This window comes from Plutella xylostella, chromosome 2, assembly GCF_932276165.1.
Source record: "Plutella xylostella chromosome 2, ilPluXylo3.1, whole genome shotgun sequence".
In the NCBI taxonomy this organism is placed as follows: Eukaryota; Metazoa; Arthropoda; class Insecta; order Lepidoptera; family Plutellidae; genus Plutella; species Plutella xylostella.
In genome coordinates this window covers 1,314,878-1,339,717 of record NC_063982.1, presented here as the reverse complement: position 1 = coordinate 1,339,717, position 24,840 = coordinate 1,314,878, and the positions used below count along the sequence as shown (strand labels likewise).

The following is a 24,840-nucleotide window of genomic DNA, read 5'->3' as shown; positions in this document are numbered from 1 at the left end:
GTCCAGCGTCGCTCCGTGGGCCGCGTCACGATGCTCTTTACGTTTACGCGCCAACGTCGGCGTGTGAGGGAGACCGCATCAGTACATTTCTATAGTGAGCATCGTGACGCGGCCTACGGCGTGACGCTGGACGCGACCTGCGGCGTAAATGGGAGACCCGAGCCTATAATGAATAGGGACCGCGACTAGGCAAACGTAGTGTGGGACGCCCTCCGGCTAGCTGGGGTGACGACTTGCAAAATACGGCTGGTAGTGATTGGATGCGGAAAGCTAAAGATCGCATCCAGTGGCGAGCTTTGCAAGAGGCCTATGTCCAGCAGTAGACTGCTATAGGCTGATGATGAATATTATTATACACTCACGGGCAAAGAAAAAGTTCCATTCACAAAATCACCAAAATAGTCCTAAACGGAAAAAACTAACTTAATGACGCCTTTTGCAATATTTAACTACATTTAAAGACGCATCAGAATATTTCCAACTAAAAACGTAAATATTTTGTTCAAATTTCTTATTAAATGTTTTAATTTATTGGACGACCGAATGGCGTAGTGGTTAGTGACCGTGACTACTGAGCCGATGGTCCCGGGTTCGATTCCCGGCTGGGGCAGATATTTGTTTAAACACAGATATTTGTTCTCGGGTCTTGGATGTGCCCGTAAAATGGGGGCGGGCCTACCCCCTATTACATTGGGACTAACATAACACTCTGGCGAAAAGTGGGTGCAGCAATGCACCTCTGCCTACCCCGCAAGGGAGTACATCAGTACAAGACGAGAGTGCGTGTTTTTTTTTATTTTTTTTTATTTATTGGTGCCATCTGGTGTGTGCATTTTGTAAGTGGAACTGTTTCTTTGCCCGTGAGTGTATTTGTTGCTCTAATAGACCCAATAACAAGTACCGTTCAGGGCTAGTAGCACGGGGCGCATATAAGACGTGACAAAAGTTCTCCGTCGCGCTCGCTCAAATCGCGCAGCCTCAAGAGCGAGCGCGACGGAGAACTTTTGTCGCGTCTTAAATGCGCCCCGTGCTACTAGCCCTGAACGGTACTTGTTATTGGGTCCTTCCGAAAGCGCCATGTAAACTCGCCGCTACTCACAAGAATGCTTGGCTCGCAGCCCACCCCGCCTCTGAAGGGGCGAATTAACTGTGTATCCTTTAGATTTTTACTTTTATTGTTACAGTTACATGTATAGAGGGTTTTTATAATAGAAAAAGTGGATTTGTTTGTTCTTTAAAGCAAAAACAACAGGGCTTCTAGTACGGGATTTGCTATTTTAAAAGTTTACGTTTTCTCCTGTCATCTGCATACATTATCTGTCAAAAGTTTCATGATAGTTTCCGGTAGAGGCGACACCGGTATGCGAGAAAACGTAAACTTTTATAGTTTTCGCCAACCTGTACTAGACCCCCGGTTGAAACGTCACTAGGCTTTTAAAATTAGCTGTAGACTGGCTAAGAATGTGCTTACTACTAAGTAACCTTTCACGTTATCACACAAGCTGTTAAGATACTTCACCAGCCTGTCAACATTGAGCTTATGACATTATGGCAGTATTTGCCATAACCAATCCTTGGTTATGATCTAACCGAGTATGGTGAAATTAGGGCTAAAAATCGCATAACTTTTGAACGGCTTTAATCGATTGTGATAAAATATGGCTAAGAACACTTCGGAGTAACATAACAAAAAAAAGTTTCATTGAAAATCGGTTAAGACTTTTGGAAGCTACGCCTCCACAGACGCAGACACGTTGAACTTATAACACCCCTCTTTTTTTCGGGGTTAAAAATCACCGTCAAGAAATCCACCGAATGGTTGAAATTAAGACGTGGTCCTAATTCGAATGGGCCAATCACGGAGTTTAACACATTAAATAGCGGGTTCCGTACAATAATGGAACATTTTCTCACCAAGTTTAATTATTAAACGCGTTGGAATGAACGTTAAGTTTCATGCCTTTTAGTTGGACGTCTTGTCGGCAATAACTGTAACTGGATCGAGAACCTTAGATTAACAATACACGAAGAAGATAGTGTGTCTCATACAAAAATAAGGAAAAAACTGTCTGCCTATTGTTTACTGTCAAGCCGTTTTAAGTTCAACCTAATAACGACCGTTGTACTTACCAATGAATGAAGTCATAAAACTTCGAACCGAATTAATTCAAGATAATAGCTCAGTGCTAGAAGTGGGTTGTTATTTAGTTGAGACGGTTCTTTTGACACTCCATCTAGTTCACACACACACACACACACGCACTCATGCCTTGTACTAATGTACTCCCTTGCGGGGTAGGCAGAGGTGCATTGCTGCACCCACTTTTCGGCAGAGTGTTATGTTAGTCCCAATGTAATAGGGGGCGGGCCTATTGCCATTTTACGGGTACATCCAAGACCTGAGAACAAATATCTGTGTTTAAACAAATATCTGCCCCAGCCGGGAATCGAACCCGGGACCATCGGCTCAGTAGTCAGGGTCACTAACCACTACGCCATTCGGTCGTCCATCTAGTTCGTATTAAAATATCGTTGTACATCTGACAGTCGGGTTGCCCACTTACCCGACAACTCTCTCAGCACAAGCTTGCTTGTGTTGGGGTCCACCAACCCGCACTAGGCCACCGTGGTGGACTGGGCCTAAAACCCTTCCTTCACTGGAAGGAGACCTGTTGTGCATCTGAAGTGGTGTCGTAATGGGTCGTGAATTGTGATGATGATGATATTCTGTTATATACCGACGTACGCGTTATTTATAATTTTACCGCACTGTTTAAGTATATTCTTAAGTCTTACAACACCTATGTGATTAACTGCCAGTTTCAATAACTCTATCTACCGATGACTAGTAGTTGCTTTCATACTATTTTGACACATTCAAAGTCTACCGGTAGATAGAGTTATTGAAACTGGTAGTTTAAACGTTTACCAAATAGACACAAAATATATACAGGGTGTTGCAAAAAGGGTATACTAAGCCGAAACCTACGTGTGCAGCATGGTATATGTAAGCCCGAAACTGAAATCAGAATTTCAAAATCCGCGTTTTTTTTTTGTTGTTATTTTCCATAGAAACTATGTTGGTCACGTGACTTTTTAGTATGGAGAATGACTTTTTTTCGCGAATTTTGAAATTCTGATTTCAGTTTCGGGCTTAGATATACCATGCGGCACCTGCAGGTTTCGGCTTAGTATACGCTTTATGCAACACTCTGTAGATACAATTGGCACACAAAAGTTTCCGCATTTTCGATAGGAGGGTTAAAAACCCCCCTTTTAATTCAACCCCTCCAGTGAAGTGACAAGCGAGACGGAGGTGACAATATTATTGGAATAGTTGCGGCGCTGCGAATCTGGTATGCGGGTTCGAGTCCCGACTGGGACCATTTTGGTTGATACTTTTTTTTATTTTATTGGGGGAATATTTTGATTAAAGTTTACACTTGACAGGTTTTTGTGTGGGTGGATGTAATTAGGTACCTTGTTTTTCATATAAGCGGACTCTATCACAATAAAAAATAGATTATGTTTTTATCTAATGATTTACCTAACTGAACAGAAATTATAACAGAAATTACTCTTATTAATAAGGCCGCCATTTGTACCATCTATGTTGTACATTTCCTTGTGTATTTTTTTTGTTTGTGTATGCAATATCTATCTCTCTAACTGATTTTCTGCGCGACTTATAAGGAATGGCTCAAGAGTTATAGATGGGTTTATTACTTATGCACATATAGTATATCTTTGAATTTATTTCAATGAAAATTTCTGTTTCTTTAGTGACTGAATAAGGTTAAAAAAATAGAGTATTTTCTAGTTTCATTATTTTATTTCTTTCTATAAATCGCTACGTTTTAATTCCAAGTTTAATTTTTTTACAATCCTGCGACTAATACTGCTACATTGCACAATAAATAAATTAAATTAATAATTCATATTATATCCTAATCTTAACCTCTTAGTTTTATTTACAGTTCTACTCATTAAAGTTTTCTTACAAGTGGGAACATATTTTTATCCAGTACGTTCATTGACAAAGGAATAAAGAGAGGACATGGCATATCCACGAAAAAAATGCGCCTACCTAAACTTTGGTTTCAATTAAAATGGCGGCTTTTTTCTTGAAAAATGTAAACAAACAAATTGTTTGACAGCTGAAGTACCTTGTGTTTGGATGTCAATAAACATGGCGACCGGTCGCAATGTTGTAATTTTAGGCAAAGACAAAACTACTGTTGTCCTTTTTTACGTAGGATAACACCAATAAGTTAAAAAGAGACGACGATATATTTTTAAGTACCGATTTTTATGCCAGGTCCTCTCTTTATTCCTTTGTCATTGAGTACGTTACAGAATGTTACAAAAGTGGTACCTATAGCAAGCAGAAAGGGGGTGACTGTAATGGGTCGATCGATGATCACTCTGAAAACTTTTCTAATAAGACATAAGACTTAGCTCCAATTTCTCCATAGTCGGTTAGATCGTAACCAGGGAAAGGTTGACCAATTATACGTCATCTCCATATTAAATTCTAGACAGGTGTGTCAAAAGTCAAGCAATAATCCCTGGTTATGCTCTAACCCACTAAGGCGAAATTGGCACTTACACTTTTTGCAATACCCTCTTTACTTACATCTTGAATACGTTTGTGAATAATACTCTATTTTTTACAAATTTTGTTTCGTTTTCGTGATAAAAACGCTAAGTATTTACAGCATAAATATTCTAATAGGAGTCTAATATAGTAGTATTACGTAGATATTTATTACAAGATTAGATAAAACATATTCGTGTGATTCTCATAAGAAGTGAAAATGAAAACAGTAAAACATTATTATTTACAAACCTTACAAATTATTCTTCTAAGCATGACAGTTACTCATGGCTGATGTATTACAAAAGAAACAAAAGTTTCGTAGAAAAAGTCTATTTTTGAAAAAAGAACGTACAACTACACCGTGTGCAAGATATCAGAATAATGTCTTCAAAACACATTCACAAACACTGGCAGTCTACAAAAGTCCTTCAACCTCCTTGCTCTACCGTCACATTTAAAAACACTAGTCTCCCTTCAACTACGGAGGTGCGCCCCTAGCTGCATCCCTCTCTCTTGCCTTCATTTCCAATTCCTCCTCTTCTCTCGTCAACGGTACCGTACTGTGGTTGTACAGTCCTTGTGCCATCAGCTGCAAGGCTAGTGGGTTCCTCTGTCCTGATGCCTTCTTGATCTTGGCTCGCTTGTTCTGGAACCAGATCTTGATCTGCGCCTCGGCCAGGCCCAGCTCCGCGGCCAGCGCCTGGCGCCGCCGCTCCGTCAGGTAGCGGTTCTCCGCGAACTCGTGCTGAGGATGGACAGTTTGAGGTTAGAAAGTTATAAGGTAGATGGGTCTTGGATGGGAAGATAGGATTCGATATCGAATTATCACGGGTTAACGTGGCAATTCGATACTACACAGACATATGGAAAAAGAACAGCGCCAATAGTCACTTTTGGAACAAACAAATTTGCCTTACATTTTGACAGTGACAGTTGAAACGGAGGTTCGAAAATCTTATAATCGCTTCAAGGTTTTATGTTAGAAGAAAAGCTATGCTGCTGAAGGATTGTTGATTCCTAATGTGCCGGTGGTAATTGAGTGTGAATTTATTATGGGGGGGTGTTACACCTTCTTGGAGAAGGAGGGCCTCTATATGATGAACTCCTTCTACAAGAAGAAGCCACAAAGGAAGTGGACGTGGATTAGCCCCGATGGGAAGACTAAAAACGAGATCGACTTCATATTGACGGATAAGAAGCACATATTCAATGATGTCTCAGTGATCAGTAGGGTTAAGACCGGCAGCGATCACCGACTCGTAAGAGGCACTTTGAATATAAACTGCAAAATAGAACGCTCCCGTCTAATGAAGTCCACGCTCCGTCCTACTCCTGCTCAAATCCAGGATCCCGAAAGCTTTCAGTCTGAGCTTTGCGACCGCCTGATATGTTTAGAGAATTGCGTTACAGTTGACGATTTAAACAATAGGTTTGTGGAAACTGTCCGAGAGGTAGGATCGAAATATTTTTCGTCCCGAACCAACCGAGGACCTCAAAAACTCTCAGATTCTCATAAGAGAACGGAGAGAAATGAGGTTGCAGTCTTCAGTTGATATGGTCAAATACAGACGTCTAAACAGACAGATCGCCAAAGCAAGACGTTGCGATATGAGACGCTACAATTGCAAGCGCATTCAAGACGCAATAGAGCAAAACAAGGGCTCCAAAGTCTTTGCTAGAGATCGATCTGTTCGGCAGACTCTGTTGACCCAACTGAAGACCGACACTGGCAACACCGTTTCATCAGTGCCCGAAATTCTGGGAGAAATTGAGAGATTCTACGGACAGTTATACACCACAACACAAAACCCTATTACCAGCGGTGCTCACGACAGCCGAGCGCCACTCACCCGACACTATACCGAAGATATTCCGGACGTCAGTCTAGACGAGATTAGTATAGCTCTCAAACAGCTAAAAAACAACAAAGCTCCGGGAGATGATGGAATAACGACAGAACTTCTGAAAGCCGGCGGTAGACCGATTTTAATAGCACTTCGGAGGCTGTTTAATTCCGTCATACTCGAAGGCACAAGCCCGGAGGCATGGAGCAGAAGTGTAGTGACTTTGTTCTTCAAGAAAGGCAACAAAGCCCTATTGAAGAATTATAGACCCATTGCACTTCTGAGCCATGTGTACAAGCTGTTTTCGAGAGTTATTACGAATCGTCTCGAGCAAAGACTCGACGACTTCCAGCCACCCGAACAAGCCGGGTTCCGAAAAGGCTATAGTACCATAGATCACATACACACGCTTCGGCAGGTTATACAGAAGACCGAGGAGTATAATCTACCTTTATGTCTAGCGTTTGTAGACTATGAGAAAGCCTTTGATTCTATTGAGCTCTGGGCGATGCTTCAATCCCTTCAGCGGTGCCATATAGACTATCGCTATATCGAGGTGTTGAGATGTATGTACAATGCTGCCACAATGTCAGTTCGATTACACGAACATAGCACAAAACCGATCCAGTTGCAAAGGGGCGTGAGACAGGGAGATGTTATTTCTCCGAAACTGTTCACCTGTGCACTGGAAGATGTTTTTAAGCTTGTAGAGTGGAAAAGACTGGGCATTAACGTCAATGGCGAATATATCTCTCATCTACGATTTGCTGATGACATAGTTATTATGGCGGAAACGCTGGAGGAGTTGGGCGAAATGCTCACAGACCTCAATGATGCCTCTAAACAAGTTGGGCTGAAAATGAACATGGACAAGACAAAGGTCATGTCGAACGAACATGTTTCATCATCGCCCGTAACTGTAGGAGGTGTCACCATCGAAGTTGTTGATCAGTATCCCTACCTAGGACAAGTGATCCGATTAGGTAAATCCAACTTCGATAAAGAGGTAGCTCGTAGAATCCAACTCGGATGGGCAGCGTTCGGGAAATTACGACACATCTTCACTGAAAACATACCTCAGTGTCTGAAAACAAAAGTTTTCAATCAGTGCGTGTTGCCAGTGATGACTTACGGAGCCGAGACGTGGTGCTTCACCAAAGGGCTTATCCACAAGCTCAGAGTTGCTCAGCGTGCTATGGAAAGGGCTATGTTAGGCGTGTCCCTGCGAGATAGGATTCGTAATGAAGAAATCCGCAGGAGAACTAAAGTTACCGACATAGCCAAAAGGATTAGCACGCTGAAATGGCAATGGGCTGGCCACGTAGCCCGCAGAGCCGACGACCGCTGGAGTAGAAAGGTTCTGGAGTGGAGACCCCGTGTCGGCAAACGGCGTGTCGGTCGCCCCCCAACCCGTTGGTCTGATGATCTGCGGAAGGTAGCGGGAAGCCGCTGGATGCAGATGGCGGGTGACCGTTTGAGGTGGCGATCGTTAGGAGAGGCCTATGTCCAACAGTGGACTACGGAAGGCTGAGAGAGAGAGAGAGAGAGAGTTACACCATGGGCAATCGACAAGAGGCCAGTCGACATGCTAAAGAAGAAGATGCTGAAATCGGGTTAGGAATCTATATCGACTTGACTAGGTAAACTCTTTTAATATGCACTATCCACCAATTACAGCGCATTCGTCTTGATTGACAATATAATGACATTTATCTATCGTATCGTTTAGATAAAGACGTCATAGTACTACAGACTCAGGTATACCTTTAGCCTGGCCAGCTGTGGCCCGGAGAAGGCTGTCCGGGGTCGCTTCTCGTCGTTCTGCACCTCTCCGGGGGGCTTCTTGGGCCGCCGGGTGCGCGGACCTGCGGACAGGGAGGGGGGTCAGGTATCTCTGCGTTTGTATGTAACTTCTGAGCTGAAAGAGAGCTCGAATTGAACGCGTCATTCTAAACAACTTTTAACCTTTGACTTTTAGAAATTCAAGAAAAAAGTCTGCTCTCAAAGCCACGTGGCAAAAGTTGTTTTGGAACATCCCCTCTTACCCTCCCTCGGCTTACTATACCTTCTACCTTAAGCAAAACACACAAAAATGCAGAAACAAACTTATTGGACCCAATGCCAATAAAAAGCTGGCTTTAAAAAAAGCGTTTTCGTAATTATTCTGAGCATCTACCTATGTCGGAAAGAGCCATATAAGTTTATTTCACTATAATAGGTACAAATCGTTAGTTATTAATGGTATCATTGTAGTAATATTATTTATATACATATATTATTTATATACTTTTTAAAATATAGCAAGAGACTTACGATGACATTTTGATTGCCAGATGCTTATTACTGGGGAATAACGTGAATTTTCCCTTAAAAACCAACAAATGACAGATAAAATATATGCACTTGACAGCTGTCAAAGGGTTCTTGCGATATTTGACAAAGCATAGACAAAACATGCAAACACACACACAAAAACACAAAACAACAAAACAAAAAATCATCTTCTCAGTCGCCGATACTTCCGCTGCAAGCAAACGATGCAATATCTTAACCAATTCATACGTGTTCAAATATAGAACACCGGTTCTAATTTTAAAATTGGTCAAAATATGGCACCGGCCGCCTGGCGGTGCTGCCGCTGTCACACGCCGGTGCTGGTTGGAAAGAGGTTATAAGAAATTAAAAACAAAATTATTGCATGCCAGTGTAGTGAAACTAATTATCTGGGCGACCATAGACAAATATATTTTTTATAATAAGGGTATTAGATTATGATAACGGATTAGATGAATTAGTATCACAACACAGTTGTTATTAATTTAGTACCTGCATGCCTTCTTTGAGTTCAAAGTTTGATCTTTGAAAAATATATATACCTATGTAGATTTTTCCCGCTATACATTATTTATAAATATTGATCGATAAAAATGTAAATGTATCCGGAAAGAAATGATATACAAAACGAGACACAAATTAAATTTTATTTCGAATTAAATCCTCGATTTCGTTACATTTAAACATTTTAATAGATCCGTAAACGAAATTGACCCAGACAGTAATGGCCATTGAAATTAAAAATGGCTGGTTAATTAATAAATTAGGATCATTTTTTCGACTTCAAAATTGTTAATTAAAGTTATCCGTTACGTTCTTATGTAAATTTGAATGCAGCCGTTTTGGAGTTATTTGAAATAAGAACGCGGGGATACCGGTGCGCGGTGGCACGTCATCTGTCAAACTGAGTCGTTCGGTTTTTTTTAAATTTATTCCGACTACGTGAACTGTGAAGCTATTACTATGATACTACCATAGGTATTTGTAATTAGGCCTAATTTGGTATCATAATTATCAACAAAATAGATGTGTTTGTAGGTAGGTACCTACTTAAGTACATATTTTTATTACCAATAAAAAAAGTTTTTTATTTTATACATAATTTACAAAAAATTATGCTTCTATTCTATTTCTATTTCTCTGTGGGGGTGTAAGTACCTGCACCTGGCTCTCTCGAGTGGAACCTTTGTGCATATCCCCAAGGTCTAAACTGCCTTCCTAAGCTTGGACCATTTCCCACCACGCTGGTCCACTGCGGGTTGGTGGGTTCACATATCTAGATGTGCTAGATCTAGATATGCAGGTTTCCTCACGATGTTTTCCTTCACCGTAAGAGCGATGGTATACATTGTACTTAAGTTAAAAGAACTCATTGGTACATGTCAGCGCCGGGATTCGAACCCGCATCTCTTGATTGAGAAGCGGGCGCTCACCCGACTGAGCTACCACCGCTCTAAAAAAAAAAAAATATGCTTATACATAGTATAAAATACTATCAAAAAAAATTAAAACTGTGCTTTAAAAAATTAAAAAAAACATTTTAACCTAAGTCGTCACTCGTGTAAGTTACACTACTATCGACAAACTCGATTCATTGAAGCGTGAAAAGCATTTGATACTCTAGCCCGGCGGTCGCGCCTACTCCGTGGAGCCACAGTCATACTGGAGCTATTCTATTGCGATTCTACATTTTAAGAGGTAAAAAAATTTGATAAGTAATGAAATTTTCTTTGCATTAAAATAAAATACTTAGTAGGTACCTAAACTATGTATATTTTTTTTATTTTTAATAATCTGTTTTTTATTTATTAGTTTTACGGCTGATTTATCTGTCAGGTCAGATTTCTAAATGTTATCTGAGGAATAAAGTTGTCGCTGCCACTGTCTAATACAAACGTTCAGAGGCGACAGCATCAGACCTATTCCACAGATAACTTTTATCTACCTAACTATTGAAAAATCAGCCCTAACCCTTAAAAGGTTAATTTCTATTTCATACTGTAAAGGTTTTATAAAAATGGGTACCTGTATTTGGAATAAGCCTCCGTTTTTTCTGATTGTGATGGTATTTAACTATGTTTATGATCGATGGTTCCACTCGACGGGTCAGTGACATTGGATCACAGGTTTTTTTACTCCAAAATAGTTGAGTAAGATGACAAGATTATTCTCAACTAATTTGATTTAAGTGTGAAATTGAATTTTAAGCAAAAAACATGGTGCAAGCTACTGCATTTTTTTAAAGGGGTTAGTTTTTGTTAGTTACAAAATGCGGATAAAAACACACAGAAAAAATATAAAAATAACACCAAAAATATTGTTAAGTAATTATGATTCATAAAGTTAAGGAATAGCATTCAAGTCATACAATTTTTAACCCTTTAATACCTACTACATAGTGAAGGTATGTCATAACGACCAAATTAAAGATCAAAATTCCGAAAATTATGAGACATAATCACAATCCAGTACGTTCAATGAAACATAGTTTAAAACACTGAAATAAATTAAAACCGCAAACACACACACTGTATATGTCTTCTTTTTTCCCGTCTGGGTTAAAAAAGTAGCTTTAACAAACAGGATCTCAAATTGAAATACCTCTCATATTAAATCATATTATAACAAATGCCCGCTCTTAAACTCATTCTTGGAACCTTGTCGCGGTAACTTCACGCATGGTTATTTAGACATTTGTTGCGGCTGTCAAATCGATCTTAAAGTGATAGAGTTCTTGGGCAGGCTCATGTCATATCATGTCCAGAACTGATTGTATGTTGTGACTTCTTAACGTTTTTTGTACAACAATTATTTGAGTACAATATTAATAAAAATATACCTACGTTACTAGTCAAGACGACTATTCTTTAAAGCAAGCAAAAACTCTTGCTTTATGATAGCATCAAATTTGGGTGTTTTGAAGTATGTCAAACTATTTGCATAAAGTCAGGTTTTTTACAACCTTGTATACATGACATGTCACCCGACATATTTTTTACCATTCATTGTTAAAAAGTATTTATAAATAAGATAAATATATATTATATGTTTAAAAGTATATATTAAATATTGTTTCTCACGTATTCCCCGTGAGCTGGTCCCGTACTTACTTCGTCCTAGAACAAAAGAAAAAATACACGTTAATATAATACTAGTAAAATTGAAACATATGTGAAATAATAAAGAATAATAAAGAATTTTGTTACTTTTATTTTATTTTTACACAACAGTGTACCACCTAGCGCATAACAAATTACTTTGGTTATATCTGCCTACCGAAGTCCACGACACAGGCTTAGCCTAGTGTGGCTGTGGACTTCACTGAAAATTCCATGCGAAATACCTAATGTCATCATTTAGTATGGATGGACGACTTGTACCTACCATCTTTTATTATACAGTGAGAAACATTCCTCACTGTATAATATTTGTCTATGCTTACATGGTGTGTAAATAAACTATTTTTGATTTTTTGATTTTTGTTTTTTTTTATTTTGATAATAAAGAACTACCTAAATTGCTATTTACGTGGAAAATAACTGAAAAATTCAAGTTTTAAATTTTTTTAAAAAAATATTCGCATAGACAGAAAAGGATTGCAAATACCTATAAATTTTGTCCGTTTAAATTTGATACAACGAATGACGACATCACAATCTATTTATTGAACTGTGTAGGCTACTTTTAATCCCAGAATGGTACCTTTTTATCCTAGAATTTATAATATGTACCTACCTATAGTATTTAATCTCTATAATATTTTATGTATGTTTCGTATTGTATATTATTATGTATGTGTATATTTTTTTATTATTATTAAGTTTAAATAAACGTGGAACGGTACTAGGTCACGGTACCTATATAGAAAATGTTTATAGCATAAAGCCCACCCGTTGCAAATTATGTTTATATTTTGTGCAATAAATGATTAAATAATAATAATAAATAGGTACTTAATTCCGCCGGCAAAATGCCCCGAAGCAATCGGACATAAAATAATTATCAGCTAACCATAATTATTATCACGAATGCATATTAAACCCATTCGGTTTAAAACTAAGTACAACAACTCTTTTGCTATCATTAGATTCGCATGGCGAAAAAAAACGCTGATGATAAAATAATTGCCTCTTTACGACCGCTTTATGTCCGATGGGCTACTGCAGAAATCAATTTTGATTCTTCTGATAAGCTATTTTGTATTAAGTGCAATGGCAGTATGTAATAACCTAGTCGATTTTCATTTGTTTTTTTAAATGTTTTTGTTCAGTTATCAAGTAGTATTTACTACTATTTACGTATTTACATAGATGTCACTATTCCGCAAACTACATCGCGGTATTAAGTTTTCTTTCATGTCAATAACCTTTCTAATATACCAATAAACATTGCTTCTACTACCAGCGATCCGAACATAAGGCTACCAAGCCTTTTCATGGTCCCTCGAGCCGGATCCAGGTGGATGTGGTCACTGACCACACCACCCTAGTAGAGCCACTTTTTGATCAGGCGCTAGAAATCAGAGACGCATCGTCTGAAGGCGTCAACCGGGCGATCCGAGGATCGTTCCGGTAGGGATGGCTGCATCAGCAGTCGAGCTCCGGTGTGCCCAGTGATGGGTGCTAGCAGTGGCGCTGCGAGCTGCGCCACCGCGCCTATCACTTAGCGGCACCAGGACACCACATCAAGGCGCGCTTCGGGTCAACTTAACCGGAGTCAGCGGCCCCAGCAGCAGCAGCGGTCTAGTGCACCCGGTGACAGGATGCCAGCGGTGACACTCAGTAAATCACTTACAAAAATAAAGATTCAAGCAGTGAAAGGATGTACAGAAATCAATTTTGATTCCTGTGATAAGCTATTTTGTACTAAATGCAATGTAGTAAACTATTAGATTTTCATTTGTTTTTTTTTATTTATTTTTTAAATAACCTAAAAAAATAAGGATGCAAGCTGTGAATCCTTTGACATTATATCTATCTATCTATTAGAGCATTAATTTGTATCGTAGTTCTTTGCTTGTCGAAAGTTATAGTGCTATGGTTTGTCATCCTGATGAAAGGTTAGGCAAAGCATTCTATTGTTATGTTATAAAATTGAGTTGTAAGTTATGTTGATACAAAATAAATGAAAGGCAGATTAGCTTGATGCTAAGGGTGCTCACACAGGTTACAAACAGTTAGATAACCTTTTCAGAAGTTTCTTCTTCCTATCTAAATCGCTTTTTATCACAACAAAATTGCCATTTCCGTTTCCCAAGCTTCTCCAGTTGTTCGATCGATCGATATCTCTTGAGATTAATTTGAAGAGTAGAGCTACGTGACGTCAGAGACCACCCGTACTGTTCTTATACTAATTAAGACATTAATACAGTAATTACAAGATGCTATCATCGGCGGGCTGTGGCTGTTCTTTTTTTGAAATATATTTTTTATTATTTATTTGCTTCTTAATTCGTCCGTTGAGAGTTTGATTAGTTAATCTTTGGGGGTTATGGGACCTCCTTGGTTTCCGGAACTCAGTGGAGGGAAGGGGTCTATGTTGTCTGTGAATTTTTTTTTTGTTCATAAACTGGCATCAATCGTTGACAGAGTAAAAATATGTAGAACGAAATGGAAAATACAGGTATTTTACTTTTTATACTTTTGGTTTTTTAAATCAATCTATTTTGAACACATTGAACATATCAGATGTGTTCACACAGATTTTGTAATTAAATAATTTGTTTTTTTTATATGATATGGACCTATGGATCATGTACCTATTATAGGCTTTGCAGGATACAAGAGATAACCATAAACTATAAAGCTGAAAACCAAATAAAGCACAGACATCTGCGATTTTCCCAGAGGAACTCTAAAATCAGTCATCCAACGCGCCACCAACGTCGTTCTTTTAATGAAGACATTTGCCTCCAATAACCTGCTATTATACTATCAGGCCAGATAAAACACCTAAACACCCAATGACAAGCCAATCACTGACTTAATCCACATGACATAGAGTTTAAAGTCACATGTACAAGTCTGCGGATGATAAAACTTACATCTGGTGGTGTACAAAGAAATGTGAAGCTTGTTTTTAGAGCGTTACGGTTTGTTTTGTAATGCCGGATTGGATTCGCGAAAGTCATCTGTTTATTTTGAATGAATTTCGGTTGGAAATTTGAAAAATGTTCTAATTATTGCGCGTTTTGTGTGACTCAGGAGGTTGGATTAGGAGCTCGGGATCTCAGAATAATCTCAAAATTTCGGAAGAAACATATGACCACTTTCATCCAACAAAATCTTCTAACCTATTTTTGGTGCAAGGATTTTTTTACATTTATTATGTAGTTAAGGATTTTGGTATAGTTTTCTAGGGTTTAGGTACAAGGTGCTAAACTTTGTTCATACTCTTTTATTGAAACAATTATTTGAACTGGTTGAGTTCAGTTCAAAATATTTAATTTTTATTCGTACGAATTCTAAAAATAATTAATAATAAAATATGTATGGGGGGAATAACTTAATATCCATGATAATTAAATATAAGTATATAGTAGACAGTTATCGATAACATTTTCAAGCATTGTTCATCCATTAGAATACAAGATTTATTTTACTTAACGACCGATTATGAAAAGCCATTTCATTCCATTCTGGCGTTATCTCTGCAATCTAGAATGCAAATGGCCCGGTTAATGAACAATAAAAACTACAAAATCATAGTCCAAATGCGAATTGACGATCATGTGAAAAAACAAAATGGCGACAGAACATGTTACTTCGCGATAATATAGCTATTAACGTCAAATGAAACGGAATTTACTGCCTTATGTGTCACGAGACATTCGCATAACTACGTTATAATTAAAAAAGTAAAATTAATTTAAATAAAATAGGTATTTCGAAGAAAGAAATGGTTAATTTGGAGGTTTGAATACCATATACCTAGCACATGAATACAATATAGAATACACTTACTGCCGGTTTCTATAACTCTATCTATCCATAACTAGCAGTTACTTTCATACGATTTTGACATAATCAAAAGTTACAATCTGTCAAAATCGTATGAAAGTAACTACCAGTTATAGATAGATAGAGTTATAGAAACTGGCAGTTAATCACCGTATTAAATATTATGATAATAATAATAAAAAACATCCATATGAACATAATATATTTTTGTTAATATATTTATAAACAAACAATAAATTCTTTTTGACATCTACGGTTAACCCTTAATTGGTTAGTTTAACTATACATATAGTACAAATACTAATGCAATCCTCACTGACTAGGCTCACGGCAATACGACTGCCAAACAGGGTCACTCTATTTATTAGACTTACAATAAGTACCGTTGACTCTGAGAGAGCGCAGCGCTAACCTCGACTTTATCTCGTCGCATTAAAAGTACCGATCGCATGACAGGTTTCATAGTCGTCGGTTTTTTGCAAAACTAGAGCGGTGGTGGCGTAATGGATAAGGCCTCGTCCTCTCAATCGAGAGGCCGTGGGTTCAAATCCTGGCCTGTACCAATGAATTCAATTGTGTTTTCAGTTAAGGAGCTTAAGTACAATAATACCACGTGCTCTTACGGTGATGGAAAACATCGTGAGGAAACTATGTATCCTAAGTGCATTGTACTTATTCCAAAACGGCGTTATGGTTCGCAACCTATCACGTGAGTACAAATGTGCTGCGAAATGTGGGTGGCTCGCTTGTGAGCCACCTCTGCCTACCCCTTCGGGGATTACAGTCGTGAGTGCATATACATATACAATAGAGTAACCCTTTACCGAGCGCGCGATTGAAAATTGCAAATTAATATGACTTTAATAGCTGACTGGATGGATGCGGCCCGCGGGTAGCCAGTAAGTAATTATAATTATTACTGTTTTTTATTGATTTTTAATGCTTTTTTATTGATTTTTAATGCAGCATAATTACTAATAGTTGAGGACTTGCGTCGTTGAGGGTCCGCGAAGGTATGTTTGTTATAGGGAATGATACGAGAATTTCTTACGGTGGTTTTGCTAAGGATTTTTTACTTGAAATTGGTAGAAACTTCATCAATACGTAGGTAATGTTAATTATAATTATAATTAGTTATGTATTTGGTAAACAATATATTATGTAATAAGTAAGAAGACATAAATAATAATTTGTAAAAAAAAATATTGCGCAATGTTAATTTACAACAATATTTGGTCGTTTTGCAACTAGCATACGTGTACCGAAAGGGTTAATAATAAATATATCTAGGTACTTACAATTATGACTTTATTGACAAACACACAACATAAATTACTCTATAAAGTAAGAGTAATCACAATAGGCGGCGTTATCGCTAAAAGCGATCTCTTCCAGACAACCTCACAGTTATACCTTATCGTCCTTTTTTCACATTCACATTAGAATATCATTGCATTCGTTGGATTTAACTTAGATGCCACTGTAGACCACATCTCAACAAGCCTTAAATTTGTTTAACTGACCACAGATAAGATAAACACGAGACGAAATGCCAAAGAGCGATATTAACCAATGGGATGTGGGCCCGTAGGTTTTTAATCTGGAGGACATGCTATGGTTTAACCCCCTTATTCATAAAAAAGTTACTGGACGCTTTAGCTATAGAACTGTTTTGTCACTCTCTGACAGATAACAATTTGTTCTTTGACAGAGAGTGACAAAACTGTTCAGTAGCTAAAGCGTCCAGTAACTTAACTTTTTTTTGAATAACGGGGTAAGAATATACCTTTAATGTAGTATCAAAGATTGAACCAGGTTTAAGGCGAGTTTAAAGGTAAGCGTCCACCAATCGATATCGTACGTATTACGCACCAAACGGATTGTCATAAATGTAAGGAGAAACGGCATCGGCAATGCTGATGAAGTGGACGCATTTGTCCGATTTTCTATACAAATAATACTAAATCCGATGCGTCCGTTGCGTACGATGCCTAAACGTGGACGATTAAAACCTTTAATAGGAACATTTTAATAGACAATTCTAAACTCTACCAACGGACTCATAATAATATAAAAGCTACCGACGACGCACTAAAAAAAATATCCCTCCATAATGATTAAGCCGTTTGCGATAAAAAAGAAAGAATGTTTATCACAAATATTTGGGTCCCAATTACTTAATACGATATTTCGTTTAATTTAATTAAGAATAACGACTCGAATTTGCATACACGTTGCTGTGAGTATTCGGGGAATGTATGGGAAAAGTGACTGACAGACAAAACATTTGGAATTGTTTTATAATTATGTATTAATTTATCAGTATTATTTTTGTTAACTTTACCTTCTACTTCTTCTTACTCTTCGCGAATATTTTATATAGGTAGGGGGGTTTATTGATCAGTGATATTGCCGTTTGCATGTGAATGTATCCGTCAAAAAGCCACTAATCATAATGTTCAATTAAAACTCTTCAATAGGATGCATTTAAACTATATTATTATTATAGCTGTCAAATATGGCCAAAATTTTGGCTCTACTTTTAGGATATTTGCTCTGACTATCAAATCATTGCCCGTAATCGTCCACTTCTGGACACAGGTCTCTTTCATCACCACAGGCCTCGCCTTTCCTCATCCAGTTACTACCAGCCACCGGCTATCGTACCACCATACACCACCGACACATTAGCAAGCAGCGTTGTTGCTCGCTTGTCAAAAATCTGTCGGATACAAGTTACCTCAGATTTGACAATCGAGCGACGCTGTTTAAGAATTGTTAATTGATAATGTTCGGTGGTGGTAGCCCCACAGGCCTCGGCCTTCCTCTTCCAGTCACCGGCTACCCGATCCTAGGTCATAGGGGCGTCCCACACTACTCCTTACAGATTAAAATTAGATTCGCGTATACGCGTATAGTACAGGTCTTATAAGCGTACATTGCGGCTGCTACAGGCCCGGTATAGGCGCCTAATTCGACCTAACAAACACAGCAGTTGGGTGGTCGGCCACCCAGTGCGACTGGCGGCACAGGGAAACATGTGGAGTAGGCGTAACTTGCGTTAGGTTTAAAATATAATAATATCTATAATATCTTTATTAAGTAAAACACATTACACAGTTACTAATAACTAAACTATACTAAGGCTAAAGTAGATGTCTCATAAAAGTTATTGTTTAGCCTCCACTGCCGAACTAGTTAAAAACCTGTAGGTATTTCAGCAAGTAGCGCCTCACCCACCAAAAATGACAAGGTTAGGTTTAAAATACTTATAGGTACCCTCAAAATCATAGACCGTATTGTAAAGGAGAATGGCCGTTTCCCTATGGCGCCATGACCCGCCAGAGCAGCCATTGATGAAACATATACTGATGTGAAGCCAATGGCTACAGTATATTCTGCTGTAAACTTTATTATTATGAGGCATGGAAGAACGAAGATATAGGTGCTAAAAGATCAAGTATTTGTACTGTACTAGATGTTTTCCTCAAACAAAGTATTTTTTTTTAAAGAAGTTAAAAATATTTTCCCCTCCTTTAGAACACCTTTATCACTGAATAAAAATAGGTTTGGTTTGTGGCTGCAAAGCGGGTCTGATGTGGCCATCTCTTTTACAACAATATTAAAATTGACTTTGAAACTATACGAGTTTCAACTCTTTATAGGTACGTTAGTCAAAAAGTTGAAATTCGTATATCACGATGTCAATTTTAAACGTAATTTTAAAGTATCAAAAAGCTCTATGAACTCGGAGGTTAAAATATACAGGATGTAATTTTATTACTGACGTTCCCGTTTCCCTGCTCAATGTATCCGATATAGAGGAACTTTACCAAGTTGGTTAGCTCTTAAGAGTTGATCGAAAAAACATAAGTACTAGGTGCAGATTAAAGAAAGGTAAACGTTTTGTATCAATCCTAATCCTAACTAATATTATAAATGCGAAAGTAACTGTGTCTGTCTGTCTGTCTGTCTGTCTGTCTGTTACTCTTTCACGCCAAAACTACTGAACCGATTTGAATGAAATTTGGTATACATACTGTCTAGACCCTGGGAAAGAACATAGGCTACTTTTTATCCCGGAATTACCACGGGAAAACTTTTTAAGGCGAAGCGAAGCGCGCGGGAACAGCTATCATGTATAAACAGGTTATTTTGTTTTTATTTGTTGCAGAAATATTTTATACGCGTTTGGTAATATGACAGTTGTTATGTAACAGTAATCCTAACTAATATTATAAATGCGAAAGTAACTGTGTCTGTCTGTCTGTCTGTCTGTCTGTCTGTCTGTCTGTCTGTTACTCTTTCACGCCAAAACTACAGAACGGATTTGAATGAAATTTGGTATACATACGGTCTAGACCCTGGGAAAGAACATAGGCTACTTTTTATCCCGGAATTCCCACGGGAAAACCTTTTTAAGGCGAAGCGAAGCGCGCGGGAACAGCTAGTGTTATATAAACAAATTAAGCTTTTTGTTTTTTGTACAGTAGGATGTATTGATTTGGCATTGCATGCTTAAAAGGTGATTCCAACAACTTTGTTTAATAGATTTACCTTTTGTTACCAATAAAGATATTTTGTATTTTTTTGTATTTGTTTTAATAATAACTACTGATGTTAAAGTTTGTTAGTATGGATTGATGTTTGTTACTCTTTCACAGGATAAAGCCTAAATAATTTTTAAGAAATTCAGTATGTATTAAGTTGATGCTGGATTAACACATAATTCGACTGTAGCAATTAACAATGTCGTAACTGACTTTTGGCCATTTTTCAGTTTATTGCACTAGAAGGTCATAATATCAATAAGGAAGGTGTTAGGAAAGTTTCAGCTCTTAATTATGAATATTTCCCGATTTTTCTTGTGGAAAAAAGTCGGATCTGTTCATGGCGACCGCTTAACACTGTCGGTAAGTATGTTGCGACACTGTTCCCGGGGCGGGCGAGCGGGGCGGCCGGTCGTATCTACCACTTCCCGCCATGTTAGCGGGAGGAGCCCAAGCTGCGTTATACAATTTTATTATGTGGTCTTTAAGATCAAATAATTTATAAAAATAATGAAACTATAATGTCTTGCTCTAAATAATGGTAGACTTAGTGTATCAAGGAACGGGTAAAGATCTCAAGACAATGTATGACAGAATTTGAAGATTTGTGTACAAACATGTTCCATTAAAACGGATACAATTAAACAAATATATATTTTTATAGCATCTCACATTAACATGCTTGCTTAATACAATGTATTTTTTTTAACAATTAATATTTTATTAAATTTTCGTATGGAAGTTGTATAAACAGTACTGAACAGGTAACATTGTAGCAAACGGCACATCCAACAGTATTAACTGCGCATTATTTTAATTTTGAGTCGGATGTACCACATCCCACATTGTTACTTGCTTGCGTTTCAAGTACTACTGTTGTATATGGTATTACCGACTTTATTATTTGTTCTTCTTTCCCTTGTGATTGTCGGATATGGAAGAACCGACCTTGTTATTTGTACATAATGTAAAACTATTGAGTTGGATGTGGTACAATGTACCATTATTTTCTGTTAACGTTGTAAAATCTCGACCGGCTCTCTATAAAAGTTAGAGCCCAGCCTCACTAGAACCTCATTGACCGCGTTACCAGCAACATGTCCAAGCTGTAAGTATTGAAATGTATGGTACCTAACTCACTTGGCGACGGTGTGGCATCGTCGCTAATACCATACATTTCAATATACCTACTGCTTGGATACGTAGTTGCTGATGTGACCATGGCCTAGTAAGGAAGGTCTCTTACTGAAAATTTATTAAGGGCAGATTTTTCAAATACAGTTAAAAGCTCTGGTATCTGCAAAAATAGTTTACTTTAATTTAACACTCACATCTTTAGAAATCCCATACATACTCGTAATATTCCAGAGTAGGTAATTCTGTATGGTAAACTGAAAAAAATGATAATTTGCGTAGGTATGTCCCTTAGACTTTTTTAGTTGGACTGAAGGAGCACGTGGTTCATGATTTCAGGAGCATTTCTTTTACATTCTGTATGTTTATAGGTACCGATATTTTATTATTTATTTGTTGTTTTTTGGATAACAACCGTCAGTAAAATTCCTATTGGATTTGAAGATTTCTCTGCCTCTTACTGTACAGGTGCAACTTGTATTGTATTGTATTGTATACGAGTATGCTAGATCTTTAGTGATAACAATAATAAATGACATCAGCGTAGGGAACAACATTCTCATGAACATCCAAACGAGCTTTTTGAGACACTTTCTGACTCCTCATTACAGAGTTCCAGGCTCCAATAAATTTATCTGATTTCCCACTTTCACTTTCAATAACCCCCTTACATCTCTCGTTAACAGGATACCCAAACAATACAAACTCATTCTATCGTGATCTTACACTCAGTCACCGTTTCATCTCTCTCAAACATCATTACTTTCGCCTTTCATTCCCTTCATTTTTAAACATCATACCGGAAAGTTACTTATTTTTGCAGCTGTTCTACCGACGATGATAGTAAGACTTAATTGTCAGCGTACAGCATGCACTTAAGAAGTAACTTTTCGATTCGCAATCCTCTTTATCATCTTTTATATCCCTTACATAACTTTCTTTAAATAAATGAAACACCCAAGGCGAAGCACACATTAAGCAGGCCTTAACACCCCTGTGGATGCTAAACCAGTCAGTGTAGGCTCTATTTATCCTAACGCAAGCCAAAGTCCCTAAAGGGATCCCAGTGGTCGCGTCAATAGGCTGTCCACTCCATAAACGGACATTGTGTCCCACAAATCATTCCTCCTTACTATAAAAGCATTTCCTAAATCTAAGAAGGCACAGAACTCTGTTAAGCCAGGACCTATCTGTGACATTATACGTAGTGATAAGATCGTAATCCACAAATCCCATTCCCTTTCTTCAAATACCATGCCAACACATACAAGATTTTTTATTTTCTGTCTCCCTATATACCCTTTCAATCAATATTTTTGCATACAGAATCAACGATACTTAAGAGGCTGATGCCACGGTGAATGTTGCGGACCTGGAGAGAGCTTTTGCCTTTATGCAAAGGAACTATGACCGCTCCGTTCCAGTTACCTGGCACTGTACCGCAACACCAGCACTCATTGAGGAGTTGGTAAATCTCAGTTGCAGCCTCTCCCAATGAGCGCCACAACACTCGGTTCTCGGACTTCCTCCTCCAACCGGCTACCCGCCTACGGTCCAGCGGGCAGGAGGGCGTCCCACCCTGCGTCTGTCTGTTCGTGGTCTCCACTCGAGAACTCGTCTACCCCAACTGTTATCGATTCTTCGGCAGATATGACCAGCCCACTGCCACTTCAGCTTGCATATTTTGACAGCTATGTCGGTAACCGTAGTCCTCTGACGGATACTGCAACATACGTCTTCACTGGCAGGACTCATTGGCTGAAGACTTTTGTCTTCAGGCTCTGAGGAATGGCCGAGGAGAATATGTGACGAAGTTTCACGAATTTCCCGTTCTTAGCATGCCTTAAGAAACTGCGACATTCAGTTTTGTGTCTAGAACTATAAGCAGATTATTGTTGCATTATTATAATTGATAACTAAAATTTATCTTAAAAAATAGAAACAAAATAATGGAAAACTACAATTTTCATGGAAAAATTTATTCAGGAAAGCATAAATCCGACATCGTAAAGAATATAAAGTCCACTTAAAATAGCAGGATTTCCCACTTCCGACAAAATTTTGAGTACTAAGTTCAGTGAACATTGTTGAATCTCCCACTACCAACAAAATTTATAATACCAAGTCCAGTTAACATTGTTGGATCTAACTCTTCCGACAAAGTTAATCTGGGATTTGACGGTTAATAATGTCACATGTGCCTTTTTTCACCTTTCCTATCAAAAATACTAACTTTTTATCTTACTACCTTGTAGCACATTTAAAACTAAGTCACCATGCCGAATTTGGTTAAGATAGATAGAGTAATGTAAATTTTAGAACTATTTTAGTCATATTTAAAACTTAAAACGGCTCTACTGAAAAGTAGCGGTTTTTCACGACATTGTTAATTGCTACAGTCGAATTATGTTACCATCGCAAAATTCCCACAGATTATTTTTTAAAGCATACAGAAAAATCTAGTAGGTAAATTGATAATTTCGTCTACTCCACAGTTTTCTGTCGCTGTGCAGCGCGTGCATGTCACCAAACATTTCAAACTTGACTCAACACTAGTATATCTTTAAAAACGCCACCGCCCACTCAAAAACCGTCCTAACCTCGACCTCACACCGCTTATTTTCCAAAAACCGCCACATCTGCTTTGCATTCGTAAACGCAACAATTGAAATTAGACTTTAATTACTTGTTGCTAGATCGTAAATTCATTTGTTGACTCAATCAAAGGGTTAAATGAAGAATTTGATAAGTTGGGTGTGTCCGTTGGATTAGTGACCTAAAGTCTTCGAGTTTAAGGTTAGTTTTGGTGAATAATTTAGTGTTCTATTTAGGGATTATGGCTGTGTGAAGTAATTGAGTTGTCTTCCTTTGGACTTGTTGTTTTTTGTCCGTCTGTCTGTCTGACCGGGACATACGTAGTTTTATAGTTTTTTTTTAATAGTCAGTCAATAATTATGCATTTACCCAGCTACTTATGACTCTTCAACCTTTTGAAGTAGTTTTTAATACTTACATGTACTTAATGTTGGTTTTGTATAAGTGAATGGTTACTGGTAAATGGTTATTGGTTTTTACTATCAATAATAATTAGGGGGTTTTATCTGGATGGATATGATAGGCAATTTCTATAGCTGTTTAAATAACTAGGTTAGTATCCAATATGTTTTTTTTTACCTTTGGTTGGACAATGTAGAAAGTTGCGTATAAAAAAAAACAGAAGCATAAAAACGCAGTAATAAGTATTTTCTTTATTTAAAACACCCCAAAAATTTGCGTTTTATGCAGAAATAACATTATCAACTTCCGCTCTAAATTCTAGGTTTTTTGGTGCTAGAATTACTTACTTAGAATTAGCACGAATAATATAGTGGGTATTTTCACTTTTTGATAATCGTGTTGCAAAATCCGAAAGAGTAACT

The 24,840-nt window shown here is 37.9% G+C and overlaps 1 protein-coding gene across 2 annotated transcripts in view; it reads right to left on the bottom strand.

The window, feature by feature from the left end:
• Positions 1-4,219: 4,219 nt before the first annotated feature.
• Positions 4,220-24,840, bottom strand: part of LOC119692182 (homeobox protein invected) — an 83,375-nt gene continuing 62,754 nt past the window's right edge. The window contains exons 3-5 of one of the 2 annotated variants that reach the window (XM_038111683.2): positions 11,889-11,894; positions 8,209-8,309; positions 4,220-5,345 (exon numbers count right to left, since the gene is read on the bottom strand). In XM_038111683.2, coding sequence (XP_037967611.1) covers positions 5,079-5,345; positions 8,209-8,309; positions 11,889-11,894 — 374 coding nt within the window. In that variant the 3' untranslated portion in view covers positions 4,220-5,078. The remainder of the gene's footprint in view (positions 5,346-8,208; positions 8,310-11,888; positions 11,895-24,840) is intronic. The other variant, XM_038111689.2, reaches the window with a different exon arrangement.